At 37.9% G+C, this 14,810-nt stretch overlaps 1 protein-coding gene across 5 annotated transcripts in view; it reads left to right on the forward strand.

Moving 5' to 3' along the window:
- The window catches only part of HMGN3 (high mobility group nucleosomal binding domain 3), a 32,398-nt gene extending 29,809 nt beyond the window's left edge, over positions 1-2,589 (forward strand). For 2 of the 5 annotated variants that reach the window (XM_008006419.3, XM_073022638.1), the window contains 3 exons: positions 194-244; positions 1,436-1,549; positions 1,670-2,589. In XM_008006419.3, coding sequence (XP_008004610.1) covers positions 194-244; positions 1,436-1,549; positions 1,670-1,801 — 297 coding nt within the window. In that variant the 3' untranslated portion in view covers positions 1,802-2,589. The remainder of the gene's footprint in view (positions 1-193; positions 245-1,435; positions 1,550-1,669) is intronic. The other 3 variants (XM_008006420.3, XM_008006422.3, XM_008006421.3) reach the window with 3 other exon arrangements.
- The last annotated feature ends 12,221 nt before the right edge of the window (positions 2,590-14,810 follow it).

Genomic DNA, 14,810 nt, shown 5'->3' on the forward strand with positions numbered 1-14,810 from the left:
AACCCAGGGTGAAAATAGTTATGAAATGCAGAGATCTTTATGCTGTTACCTGGTGCTGAAAATAGGATGAAATACTTTTTAATGACCCAGGCCTTGTCAAAATGGATAGTTGTCTTTGTTAGTCTTTTTGTGTTTCTTTTGGTGCTGACAGTTGTCTTTTTCAGTATTTGTGTAATTTAAATTATCTTTGCAGAAACCTGCTCCACCAAAACCTGAACCCAAACCAAGAAAAACATCTGCTAAGGTAAGAAGTGCTGTTTCCCACTTTTGGCTTTTTAAACAATGAACAAATTATAATTCCCTACCTCAGAATCATTCAAGGAAAGGCCATATTTAATGATCCAAGCTAAAACGGTTACCACTGTTATGGGCTTTCTTAAAGGCGTAGAGCACAGTTTTCTGCCTTCATAGGAGTGTGTTTTCCATTTGGTCAGTGAGGCATAGGAAGTCAGAGGTGTTGCTCTGAGAAGCCTTGTGTCCGAAGGGGGTTTGGCAGCAGCCTCGTGAACATGCGGTTCACATGGCGCGCAGCAGGGGTGAGTTTGGGCCCTGGCAGCACTGCCCCACTATGGGAGGAATTTGGGAAGGGTCTTCTGACTTCATCTAACTGGATTTTGCAGGCCAGTCTGAGGTCTAATAATAACAATATAATAATGCCAGCAGGTAATACTAGCATTTATAAGGCCCTTAGAGTATGGCAGATATGGTTGATTGCTTTACTCATACGACCTTCACATAAACTCTATTGAAGTAGATACAAATATCCTGTTTTGCAGATGAGGAAACTGAAATACAGAATTCTTAGGGAACTTACCCAAAATGGCTTTTCTGCACTCTACCCTTTGGTATTGTCCCATGTGAATTGTTTGAAACTTACGTGTATAGTGGTGTGAGTAGGTGATTTCAGAAACAGAACTCACTTTTGTTGTTTGGTCTTAAAATTAGGAACTTTGCTTCATCTGGGCTGCATTTCCTGGCACCTTCCCAGCTTTCTAGTCATGCAAGCCATGTGTCTCCACGTGAGGGGTTTCATTGGAAAGCAGCAGCAGAGCCACCCCCTGGCTGGGTTTTCCCCCAGCTCTGCCTCCTCCTTCCCCAAGTCCTGCTGCTACTGTCTCCATGGCAGAACCACTTCTCCCCTTACTGGAGGGGAGGTCCACTGAACAAATCCAGGGGAGGAATCATTGTGTTTTCCACAGAAGAGAAAGTACACTGGACTTTCTGTGCAACCTGTTATTACATTTTCACAGAGACTCATATTTGTGCAGTGCAACTCAGCTGAAACCCAGCAACATTGGGCTGCCGTGTCTCCATAAAGGCCACCACGATGGTGATGGTTGTACTTCACCTTGTGTTTGGACAGAGGCTGATTGATTGTGGCCATCATCACACCATGTCTAAAATTCTCTTTCCCTCTGCTTTGATCCCCTGTTAGAAAGAACCTGGAGCAAAGATTAGCAGAGGTGCTAAAGGGAAGAAGGAGGAAAAGCAGGAAGCTGGAAAGGAAGGTACTGCACCATCTGAAAATGGTGAAACTAAAGCTGAAGAGGTACTTTTCATAAATACCTCCCACTGATTGAATCAGTGTCTTTAAAGAAATTTCTCAATCCTTCAGCCGGTGATAGCACGTTCTTAATGTCTCTTTTTATTGCCTGTAATGTTATTGCAGATCCACATCTCTCGCTCAACTGTTAATGTCTCAACCTCCAGAGGCACCCCACCCAGCACACTGTCAGTAAAGGGGCAGATTGAAACAGTGAGAGTTAAGGGTACAGTAGAAAATTCTGCATGTTTGCAGTGACTAGAATCAGATAGTGTGGTGGTTTTTTGTTTTTTGGTTTTTTTTAAATTATCATGAAGAGTGGGAGCTTGCAGGTAAGGCTTCTGTGGTTGTTTGAAAAGCAGAAAGCAATAAATGCAACAAAGTGTTTGTGTAATGTATTTCTGCTTTGTCTCTTCTTCACTCAGAGTTGAAATAGGTTTTGCAGTAAAGCTGGAAGAAAAAAAGAAAACAAATGTTCAAAACTGTGTGTTTGTGGGTGGAATTTCCTTTGCTTATAGTAGTTTTAGTAGTAACTATATATTTTTTTCCTTTCTTTTTCACAGGCACAGAAAACTGAATCTGTAGATAACGAGGGAGAATGAATTGTCATGAAAAATTGGGGTTGATTTTATGTATCTCTTGGGACAACTTTTAAAAGCTATTTTTACCAAGTATTTTGTAAATGCTAATTTTTTAGGACTCTACTAGTTGGCATACAAAAATATATAAGGATGGACATTTTATCGTCTCATAGTCATGCTTTTTGGAAGTTTACATCATCCTCAAGTAAAATAAATATCAGTTAAATATTGGAAAGCTGTGTGTAAGATTGATTCAGCATTCCATGCACTTGCTTTAAAATTTAGTCCTGTGCATACTATGGTGTTTTTACTGTGCATATTTGAATTTTTCATGCAGTTTTTCTAGAGCAATAATCAGTGGTGCTTTTGTACCTAGGTTTTATGTGATTTTAATGAAACATGGATAGTTGTGGCCACCTGCTGACTATTTGTGGTTTAAAATAAAAGATTTACTTGTCTGCAAAATACCTGACTCTTAGTATCTTTACTGCATTTTGGGAGTGTTTCATTTTATTGTTGCAGAAGATACAAAGAATTTTGATGGACCTTGCCATAGCGGTATCTCCAATAAGTCAAATAAGATTGTTTCTTAATTTTCTGGCCTTTAACATTGTTACTATTTCAATAAAATCATCTATGAATGCTAATGTAGAAGAATTACATCTAATTCACTTTATACCAGAAGTGGCCAGCAATGATTACTGTATAATAAAACTTCATAAAGCACTAATTTTTTAAAATCCTTATAAATAGGATATAGTTCTGCTAAATCAAAGCTAGTAAAAAAAAAAAAAAAACATAAACTGAGGCTCAACTTTGAAAATCTCCCACTTTCAGAATCATAAATACTAAGTCACATTTGTATAAAATCTTTCGCATTCAGTTGAGGACTTCACAGCTTTGAAAGTGCTTTACCCAACATGAGCATGTTTCAGCGTGTTGCATCAGTTTGAGAATGGAGTTGGCGCGGGTATATTAGAGCTCCTTTCTAGGATAAGAAATGGAGATGTGGAGTGTATTTGACTTACTGGAAGGAGAAAATCCAGGCTGGAGTCTTTTGAATTTTAAACAGTATCTTTCTGTCTATGAAAGGACATAGCAGTGCCAGGAACAGAGGAGTTATTTTATACGTGTTATTTTGTTGTTGTTGTTTGCAACCTGAGAAGTTTGGTAACTGCATGAGCACCCCAGGAAAGCTGAATTATGGGCATTCGGCTTAAATGAAGACTTGAATCTCTTAAGATGGCAAGTAGTGCCTGTGCTGCTCAGGGACTCCTGCAAAGAAGCTGTTGTTCCTTTGGGCCTTAGATGCTTTTATGGTGTGCTTATCAACAAAGTTCCTCCTCCAGATTATATTTTGGGGCTAAGAACTTAAACTTGTCTCCTTGTCCCAAGTCTGTCATTAGTTGACTGCATATATCAACCGTATTATATACAGAATAATCTTGTTCATAGTTTACTTGGTTTCTGAGTATGAAACATACCTTAATTCATGAGTTTTGGACATGCTAAAAACTGCTTTACCTCGAAGAAAAGTATCTAGTGTCCAGTGAACACTTTACAAAAATATTTTCAGGATACAGTTAGTACTCAGTTGGAATATATTGCTGGCTAGTTTCCAGTCCAGAAGTGAACCATAAATACTCCAGGTTTACTTTTTAAAAAATTATGTAAGTGATACCAGTGATTAAAAAAAAAGACCAAATACTACAATAATACATAAAGCAAAAAGTCAAAATCTTTTTTCCTCCCATTCCTACATCCCAGAGATAATCACTACACACTATTTTGTCTATTTTGTCTTTCTCGTGTGTGTGTGTGTGTGTGTGTGTGTGTGTGTGTTAGGGTTATGTATACACACACATACATATGTATATGTAATTTTTAAAAGAATGAATCACTATCCTATTTTGAATTTATTCAATCTGTAGTTGGAGAAATAGATCATTTCTAATATTACAGTGCTGCCAATACAAACATGCCTGTATACAAAGCTTTGCCTACCTATGTATTTCTTCTCTCAACTAAATAACTTCCCAGAAGCGGAATGTCTGAATCAAAGGGAATATACATTTGACATTTTGACTGCCTCCAAAAAAGATGTACCAATTTCCCCTTCCATCACCAACATATGAATACCATCTCTTTCCACCTTTGCCAGCACTCATTTTGGTCAGTCTAATAAATGAAAATATGCCTCACTTTTAGTTTTAAATGTATTCTATTACTAGTAAAATTGAACTTTTTCTGTTTAATGGTCATTTGAATTTCTGTGAATTCTGATTTTGTCTTTTTCTATTAGGGAGTCAGTGTGTTTTAAATCATTGTTACTCAACAACCATTGATAGCATACTATTAATAGTAATAGAATCAACTATTACTATTATTACTGTTAGTAATAGCATCAAACACACAAAGATCAGGGGTTCTATAGGCTATTGATGTCTACTTAAGTACAATATATGGATATTATCATGGCCACATTGACAAAACGAGCAGATACCATAGAGACCACAGCTACCCACAATAACCCAGGATCCCCCAAATTGGTCCCCCAGAACTTGAAGATTTGATGAATATACTGCCAAAGATAAGGACACACTACCTTCAACTACATGGAAGCTGTGGGACTCTCCATGCACTGCCCCACTGCTACCCCTTTGGTGAATTTATAGAAAGTTAGGAAAAGGTTCTCCTTCTCTAAGACACTTTTCTGCTAATTTCCTGGAGAATTATAAAAGCCCTATGAATCTACAATCGCTTTGAGTCAAATGGTGCCCCCTGCAATTGAGTTGCACTATTTGTACACTTGAAATTTACTGCACACTTAAAATTCTCTCTGGAGGCTACCCCATGGATTCTGGTGCAGCAAGAGTGGGCATGTGGCCCTGGAATCCCCAACTGTAAGTTCTGTGAAAAGTTAATCTGAACCAAAAGTCAAGATACAATGGTCAAACAATAGGTGAACCATCCCATAAAATCTTAAATGTATGTTTACATAATTAAGACATTGGAAACAGGTATGAAATGAAGGTTTCTATCCCCAAATTTTAGGGGACATAACTGTTGGTTAGAGGTACAAATGCTATCCCTTAGGTTGACCAAAAATAGTGCGCTTAGAAAAGCTGTCTCACCTCAGCTATCACATGCTAACATGTCTCTTTTTTGAATGTGTTTCCTTTATCATGAATGCCAAACTTTTATTATTTTCTATTTATTATTTTATGCAGAATATTGATTTAAAATCTTAGGATGGTTATAATGATTAGGATAATCATAGCCAGAATGTGTTTAAGGTCCTATAATAAGCACTTTACATAAATAATTTTAATTTAGAAGAAAATGTTTAATTATTTATCTAAATAATGTTCCTGTCCCCCAGTAAAAATAAGCCCAATTTTACAACACCAAATAGAGACTTAGGCTCACTGAAAGCCATAAAGGGAACTTTGTGATTATGCATCTCTTCCCTCATGGGAGAAGAGAAAGTCTTTGAAAGCCCAGTTTTAAAATGATACTTACATGTATATCTTCATGACTTTAAATTAGGCAGTGATTTCTTAGGTTTGACATCAAAAGCACAAGAAACTAAATTAAAAATAAGTAATTTAGGCTGGGTATGGTGGCTCACATCTGTAATCCTAGCACTTCGGGAGGCTGAGGGCAGATCACCTGAGGTCAGGAGTTCGAGATTATCCTGGCCAACATGGTGAAACCCTGTCTGTACTAAAAATACAAAATTAGCCAGGCATAGTGGTGCGTGACTGTAGTCCCAGCTACTAGGGAGGCTGAGACAGGAGAATTGCTTGAACTCAGGAGGTGGAAGTTGCAGTGAGCTGAGAACATGCCATTGCACTCCAGCATGGGCGACAGGAACAAAACTCCATCTCAAAGGAAAAAAAAAGCAAAAGATTTCAATAGACATTGCTCCAAAAATAGATACAAATGGCCAATAAGCACATGAAATATTAGAGGATAGTCAACATCATTAGTAGGGAAATGCAACTGAAAACCATAATGAGGAATTACTTTATACCCACTGGGATGGCTATTATAATAATTTTAAAGGAAAAATAGTGAGTACCGGAGAAGATAGAGAGATTTGAGCCTTCGTTCACTTCTCGTGGGACTGTAAAATGGTAAGCCTTTTTAGAAAACAGTTTGGCGGCTCCTCAAAAGTTAAACAGTTACCATATGATCCAGCAATTCCATTCCTAGGTACATCCTCAAGAGAACTGAAAGCATATGTTCACACAAAAACTTGCACATGAATGTTCATAGTAGCATTATTGCTAATAATGAAAAAGTGGAAACCAATCCAGATGTTCATCAACTGATGAGTAGATAAACAAATGTAGTATGTCCATAAAATGGAATAGCCATAAACAGGAATGAAATATCGATACATGTTACCACACAGATAAACCTTGGAAACAAAATGCTAAGTAAAAGAAGCCAGACGTAAAAGGCCACCTATATGAAATGTCCAAAATAGGCAAATCCATAGAGACACAAACTAGAATATTGGTTGCCAGGGGACGGGGGAGGGAGGAAAGGCAGGTGGCTACTAAAGGTTGCAAGGTGTCTTTTGTAATGTCCTGGAATTAAATAGTGGTGATGCTTGAACAACTTCATAAATATACTAACAACTACTGACTTGTATTCTTTTTAAAAAATGACTTTTCATAAGCCTACTGAGAGCACAGGACTTAGAATCAGGAGGCCTGAGCTTAAATCCCAGTACTATTTCTTATTAATTGTGTGAACTCAGAAAAGTCAGTTAAGTTCTAGCTCTCAGTTTTCTCTGTAAAATAAAGATAGTATCTGTTTGACAAAGCTGTTAGGATTGAATGAGATAGTCACTGTGAAATCACCTGGTACAGTGTCTAAAATACAGTAGGTTTTCCACAAATAACAGTTGAACTCATTGGTTGAATACAAACAGGCTATGTAGCCATCTTCCGATGAGTATATACCATGTATTTTTGTCAGAGGCAGTGGGTATCTCTTGAACAATGCAAAGGAATTGTGCTCCTCTTAGAAAGCAATATATTATAATCGTTAAACTTGTGAACACTGAAGCCAGACTGGGTTCAAACTTGTCTTGGTTACTTACCAGCTGTATGACCACAAGAGTTTACTCAGTTATTTATATTTTAGTATTTTTATATATCAATGGGATTTAAAATGGTACTTAATTTATAAGGTGTTTAGAAGTGTTAAATGGCACAGATTTAAGTGTTCAGGGAGTGATGTGGTTTGGCTGTATCCCCACCCAAATCTTATCTTGAATTGTAGTTCCCATAATTCCCAACTGTTGTGGGAAGGACCAGGTGGAGACAGTTGAATCCTGGGGCAGTTTCCCCAGTCCTGTTCTCATGATGGTGAATTAGTTCTCATGAAATCTGATGGTTTTATACGGGGCCTTCCCCGCCACCTTTGCTTCTGACCTCTCTTGCCTGCCACCATATAAGATGTGCCTTTGTTCCTCCTTTGGCTTCCACCATGATTGTGAGGCCTTCCCAGCCTTGTGAAACTGTGAGACCATTACACCTCTTTTTCTTTATAAATTACCCAGCCTCATGTATGTCTTTATTAGTAGCATGAGAATGGACTAATACAGGGAATATTAATATTTCTAGCCAAAACGTGGAGCATATTAGTTCCTTGAGGAGTGGTTGCATTGTCTCATTCTCACTTGTGCCTCTAGGACATGACAAACTAAATAGACTCAGTAAATACTTGTTGAACTGAATTTAGTCTTTTATGGACAGGAAGACCAAGCTCAGGGTTGTTACCACTGCTATATCCATCTCCAACTGAAGCTAATGGGAAGCTATATGTTTGGTGTAGCCCAAACATATGAACCATGATTCTGGCAAGTATTCCTTGGAATTAATGCAAAAATTAATCTTTATCTAATTTAGCTTGGATTTAAAGCCTTTTAAAACACTAATACCACCAATTAGTGAAAAAGAAAATATTTCAGTTGGTTGTGGTCCTGCTCTTGTGATATTTGTTCACCTTTGTGTACACACATTTATTTTTAATCTAGACCCAAGTTCACTTTTCTAGAAAAATTATACCATGATCTGTAATACCTTTCTTTTTAAATCATATAATATTTAACAATTGAATACAGAATATCCCCTTAGAGATAAATACACCTGGACCTACATTAATGGGTCTCACTGGGTTCCTTGAAGCCAAATCATAAACTCTAAAGCTGAGAAGAGCCTCTGAGGTCATCTAGTCCCTCCCTGATGTGGCTTAGATTTCTCTTTACAATAGGAGCAAGCAAAGAGTTACTCAGACTGATTAAATACATACAGTTTGAAGAAGTATCATCCAAACAGCTCTGAAAGAAAGTTCATCCTTATTGCTGAATTAAGAACTGTCTCCTTGAAGCTTCCAATTATTGATTCCAGTAAAACTAGGATAAGGCACATATAAGCTAATTTGATCCTTCCCCCAACAGCTGCTCAAATATCTAAAGATGTCTATGACACCCTAAAACAACTCTGTTTCTCTCACCCTTCCAGATTATGGTCATAGGACATAAATGTCTTTTTATTTTATTTTATTTTATTGAGATGGAGTCTCACTCTGTTACCAGGCTGGAGTACAGTGGTGCAATCATGGCTTACTGTAACTTCTGCCTCCTGGGTTCAAGCAATTCTCCTGCCTTAGCCTCCTGAGTAGCTGGGACTATAGGCACATGCCACCACGCCCACCTAATTTTTGTATTTTTAGTAGAGACAGGGTTTCACCATGTTGGCCAGGATGATCTCAATCTCTTGACTTCGTGATCCGCCCGCCTCAGCCTCCCAAAGTGCTGGGATTACAGGTGTGAGCCACCACGCCCGGCCAGATGTCTCTTAAAAGTGTGATGCATTTAAATGAGTCTTATAAACTCAGATGGTTGAGAAATGGGAGCAGGAATATTCAAAACTGTCACATTAGGTTGAACCAAAATAAACATTTATCTTCTCTTCTCATTTGGACCTGCAAAAACAGCATTTTCCTATGGCTCAACCTACGCTTTCCCTAGCTGTTCCCCTCTCTGCAAATTTGATTAGTGTGTCTTCTGTGAGTTCATCCTGATCTCTAACAAGTATGTTTTACTGGGCAAAGAGTAATCCAGGAGTGCACCAAACTCTGTCTTCCAAGTTCACCAATTTATCAAAAATATATTGAACTCCTAGGTATCAGGCATTTTGCAAGGTACTGGGGAAGCAGTAGTGAAAAGGTTAGTTTCCCTGCTCTTATGGTGCTTGGAGTGTAGTGGGTAGGGAAGCCAACATTAATTAGATAGTAACACAAATAAACATACATTTACAAGAGCCATTATGGAATCCTAACCTCTTTCATGGTACACCTTTAATGTAGTTTCTCTAATGGATTTCATTTTGAGAACTATATCTCCATGACTTTAACAGATGTTAGCCATAAACAAACCCACAAGAAATTAAATAAGTTAACTTAATGAATAACATCTTAAGAGTATTATTCATCTGGTTGCCAGAGAGCGCCTGCCAAAAATGACAATTTGGGTTCGGCGTAATTAATGTTTAGTTGTACTTCCAGGAAATAATTCATCCTGAGTATTTCTTGTGGCTCTTCCACTAATATATTTTTGTACTAGAAAACCCTAGAATGTCACACAAATTGACTTTGGAATTTGAATTTGAGGTAAAATAGAGTTTTGGGGGAATAAATGATAGGAGGAAGGTAGCCTCAGAGTTGAGAATCATAGACCTGGGCTTGACCTTAATAATTATCTGATGAAGTTTTATGCTTGGAGCTGAGTCTCCTTTGAATTCCAAAAGAATTGCTTTTTTTCCTGAGAAATTTTTGAACTCACCTGAAGGTAGGATCGAATCAGAATAAGGTGATTTTAAAATATGCTTTTGCTCTTCAATGGAATTCAATGTAGGAAATTGACAATGAATGGTACTCTTAAAAACTGGTTTACTCAGTATGTACAAAGCACCACAAGCTGCTTTTAACAAGCAACTGTTAAGCAGTTACTGTGTTCTGAGCCCTGTGTTACAAGAGTAATCACAACCCCAAAAAGAGATTTAATTTTTGGCTTTGTTCTTATAAGGCAAAACAGGCCTTTGGCCATATCCACTTCTGGATTTTTTTTTTTCCATCAAAGTTGAATACTAATTCATCAAAACTGAGATAAAGTAAAACCCTCTGTTAATCAACAGCCCTTGTCTACAGGTGCCCCATGGTGGATGGAAAGAAATGGAAACTTTATTGATCTTTTCTGTTCCAATGAGTTGCATTTCCTCTTGCATTGTCACAGCACCTTTCTTGACCTATATTTTGTACTTACTTCATTCACATTGTAGAACATTATTTCCTTGTCTCTTTTCACAAATAGAATTCGAGCCTCTGGAAGCAAAGAGTTGTTCATCCTTGTGTTCTTCAAAGCACCTCAACTAGTGCCTGGTACACAGTAATTATTCAGTGAATGTTTATTTGTTTGGCGGACTAAAAAGTCCAAGTTGTTCTCCCGAGTTCAAAGTACCATTGACCTTGAAAGGAGAAAAAACTAAAACACACAAAAAAAGAAAAAAGATTTTCAACAGCACAGAATTAAATGTTAAATGTATGCAATTCAGACTGAAAATGCTTTAGGAGAACAGAGAAAGATACCACCTTGGGCAACTTGTGGGGAGATTTAATGGTAAAGAAAGGGTAGATGTTGCCAATGCTTTAAGGAGGTCAGAGTGGATCTGAGAGGAGTTTGAGTGACTGTTCAGACAAGGAGACAGCCTTCCCAAAGGCTAAAGGTAAGCATGGGTACTCAAATATCCCTGAAGTACGTTCTTCTCCCCAAACCCAAGTTTTGGATATCTGAGCAAATTGATTCACTATTCTTCTGTAAAAGGATTTGGTTGGATTAGATTAATGGATTGTAAAACCATTTTTTAAAAGTGGTAGAATACTAACAATTCTTTCTTAGTGGTAGTAGGGGAAACTATAGGTAGTAGGGGATTCTATAGAGAATCTATGACCCACCCTCTTGGCCATCACCTCAACCTCAAGGCCACTCCTGGGGCTCATCAACTGAATCCGTGGGACACAATTTGAAGACTACTGAACCAGGAAACGCTAAAGGCTGAGAGGACAGAATAACTCCTCTCAATGATCAATGCACACAGTTTTTGCAGAAAGATAGGGAGACACCATGTCTGAGCAGAAGGTTGATGGTATGAGGCAGTAGGAACCGACTGTGAACACAAAGCAATCAGCACCATGCCTGGCACACAGTAGGCACTCAGGAAATGTTATGTAAATGTATGTGGGAACATAGGCAACACACAAAAGACCCGCAAGATCATAGAAAGCTTTTAAAGTCAGGCACCAGTGTTTGGACTTGATCAGCAAGAAACATGAAGCCGCCCTAGATTCTTCCACAAGGGAGATACAGGATGAGCATGGTGTCTGGAGAAAAGGAATCTGGCAACTAACTGGATCCCTCAATTAACTCATATTTTATCTTTAATGAGAATATAGTCTGAATATTACATATTAGGAAATTATTGTTAGTTTTATAAGTTATAATAGTGGTATTGTAGTTATTCATAGGGAATGTGTGCTGAAGTGTTGAGAGATAAATGGTTGTGATCACTGCAACGTATTTTCAAATGATTTACCAAAAATATTACCCATACATAATATACCTATTATATATGCACACATATGTATACACATATTCATCCAGATAGATACATATGGCAACATGTTAATTGTAGGATCTAATGGTGGTCATATTGGTGTTTCTTACAATGTTTTCTTCTGTATGTTTGTATATTTTTATAATAAAAAGTTAGAGAAGTGGGAAAAAATGTTTTTCTTTGATCTTCTTACAAGAAAAAAAGGGCAATTACTATGATAATCATAAATATTAGGAGAATGCTTACTCTGCATAATAAAGAAATTGGCCTCAACCAAAGAGAGGTCTGGTCCTGTCCCTAGCTTCTGGGAGGTAACCTTTAAACACTTGGAATTTTCCAAGTGAAAGGAACGTCTTTGGTATTCATGGCCAGCTAGACAACTCCTGGTAGTTTATGCTAACAAGGTTACCCATCGTGTGGCCCTTGAGCCATGTGGTATTAGCTTGACATTGGAGAGTGAGGGGAGAGACTAGAGATTGAGTTTAACCACATGGGCAAACAATCAATCATGCCTACATAATGAAGCTCCAATAAATACTCTGGACACTGAAGCTCAGGTGAGCATCCCAGGTTGGCAATATTCCATGTGTATTGTTGCACATTGATACCAGGAGAGTAGAATATCCTGTGGATAATGGAAGCTTTGTGTTTGGAGCCCTCCTAGATTTGGTCCTATGTATCTCTTCCTTTAACCGGGTCTAAGGTGTATCCTGTAGTAAACTGTAACAGTTATCAGTGTAATGGCTTTCAGTAAGTTCTGTTAGCTCTTTCAGTGAATTACCAAAACTAGGCATGGTTTTAGAGACCCACCCTGGGCTTGCAGTTAGTGTCAGAAGCGAGGACAGTCTTGGAGACTGTCCTGTTAGACCTTGCAGTTTGCCTAATTTCAGACACAGACAATCTCCTTAGTGCTTTAGTTTGAATATTTAATACTCATAACATGAGTAGTAATGGGTTGTTGTAGGTGCTACTATTTTGCCTGTTTTACAGATGAGGAAACTCGGGAACAGGGAATTAACTTGTTCAACATCATGCAATGAGTAAATGGTAGAACTAGAATTTAAACCCTGGCAAGCTGCTCCAGAGCCTGTGTATCTTGTTGATTAAGAAAAGAAAGAAAGAAAGAAAGAAAGAAAGAAAGAAAGAAAGAAAGAAAGAAACATATCAGAGATACAAATGAAAAGAATTCCAGAGTAGGTAAGTCCAGGAAGCAATGAAGGGTGGGTCCTGTTCCCCCTGTTCTCTAACTATAGTTCTGCAGAGCAATCATGGTCCTCCTGAATGAGGATCCTGAGGCATAACAATACCTTGTTCTTTAAAAGAAAGAATCAGTGATGTTTAGTACTACATACTTTGTTTTTTAAGGCCATTAGGAGGGCTAGTTAGTTTTACAAAGAAGGCTAAGAGTTCTAACAGAATGGGCTTTCTCATTAACTCTTTGCTTATCCAAGTAGCCAGACATCCACATTCTCTGACCATTCCAGTTAATACCAAGCTTCCTGTAAAATTTCAGTGGCATGGAAAAATGCTTTAAAGGAGAGAGTAGTCCCACCTCTCCCCACTAATTGATAGTTGAAAATAATCCAAATCTAAATGGCATGTGCTTCAGAATTCCAAAATAGGGGTGGTAAGAATTGCAATACCCTAAGGAAATTATATTACAAAAGATTTATCTAATAAGTGAAGCTGCCATATACTTTTCTTTTTCAAAATCTAAAATGCTCTAGCAGGAGGGTTCTAATATTAACAGACCAGAAGTCTCAAGACTTTGCTAGCACTATGATAGTTTTTTAAACGCACTAGCTGGATATTCATTAAATCAAATTGTCACAAAAGCTTGCAGATAAATGGTACTATATAGGTGCAAGCAAAAAGTGTGAATGACCGTAGTTGGACATTTGCTCTTTTAATATGTGCATTGGTGTGTGAACAACAGCCTTATACAGGTTGTAAGGATGCTATTCTTCTCTTGCCATCCCCCAAAAGCCTAGAGGTTCACTAGTGGGGAAAAAAATTAGGCAATGCCAAGAGCACAAAAAAAACATGAGAAATTCAAGAGATTAAAACCTCTGGTGCTGTTTCATTCTCCTAAATTAGGCCTAATGGTCAAGTGAATCTCTAAGAGGTTTTAGTTTATGCCCTTCTATGGAATTCCTTAAGTAGCTCATATTTCACTAGAACAAAAAAACTCACAACTCTAAACATCGTGTTTTGAGATTATGCTTTGCTCTAGTCATTTTATGATTTTTTTTAATCATTAAAAAAAGTTCTACAAGAAAATTATGCATTGTCCTAAAACCTTATGTAAGGAAAAAAAAAAAAAAGGAAAGTAGAAAAAAGTCTACCAGCAAAGGAAAATAGACAATGGGTACATGTTTCCTCATCTGTAACGTAAGAATAATAAAAGTGCCTATCTCGTAGGGTTATTATGAGGATTACGTGAATTAACATTTTTAAAGTGCTTAGAACAGTGCCTGGCTACATAACTTTATTTCATAAAACTGGCGCAACTGGAATAAAGTAAGTGAACATCAGAAAACCTGCTCTGTCCTCCTTGCAAGTAATTAAGTACCGAGAGGTCTTTCTGGAGGCAGACAGAACTGAGGTACAGTGGGAGAAATGTGTTTCCAGCAAGTCTTAGCTAAGTGTGTTATCCCTTGGTTTATTTTCATTGTATGAGTTTTTGATTCCTGCATACTTTGAAGTTTGCCTCAAGGGAAAAAGTTGAATTGGGACTCTTTGTGACTAGAATCTTTGGCCTGGAAGGTTGGCGCCTTCAGCTATTTCTCATGCCAAGCCTTTGAGATTCTGTTCCTGTTCCAAAAGCTGACAGGAGCTTCCTTGCAAGTTCCTCTGAAAGAAATGAATGAGACTAAACTCCAACAGATTTCTGCCTTTACAGACCCTTAACCAGCCTAATTAGCTTGGTGAATTAGCAGTGTGAAGGGTAGAATGCAGAGCAGGCCCTAGCTCCAGGATAGAGGTACATGGGGC

Source organism: Chlorocebus sabaeus, chromosome 13 (genome assembly GCF_047675955.1).
Source record: "Chlorocebus sabaeus isolate Y175 chromosome 13, mChlSab1.0.hap1, whole genome shotgun sequence".
Taxonomy (NCBI): domain Eukaryota; kingdom Metazoa; phylum Chordata; class Mammalia; order Primates; family Cercopithecidae; genus Chlorocebus; species Chlorocebus sabaeus.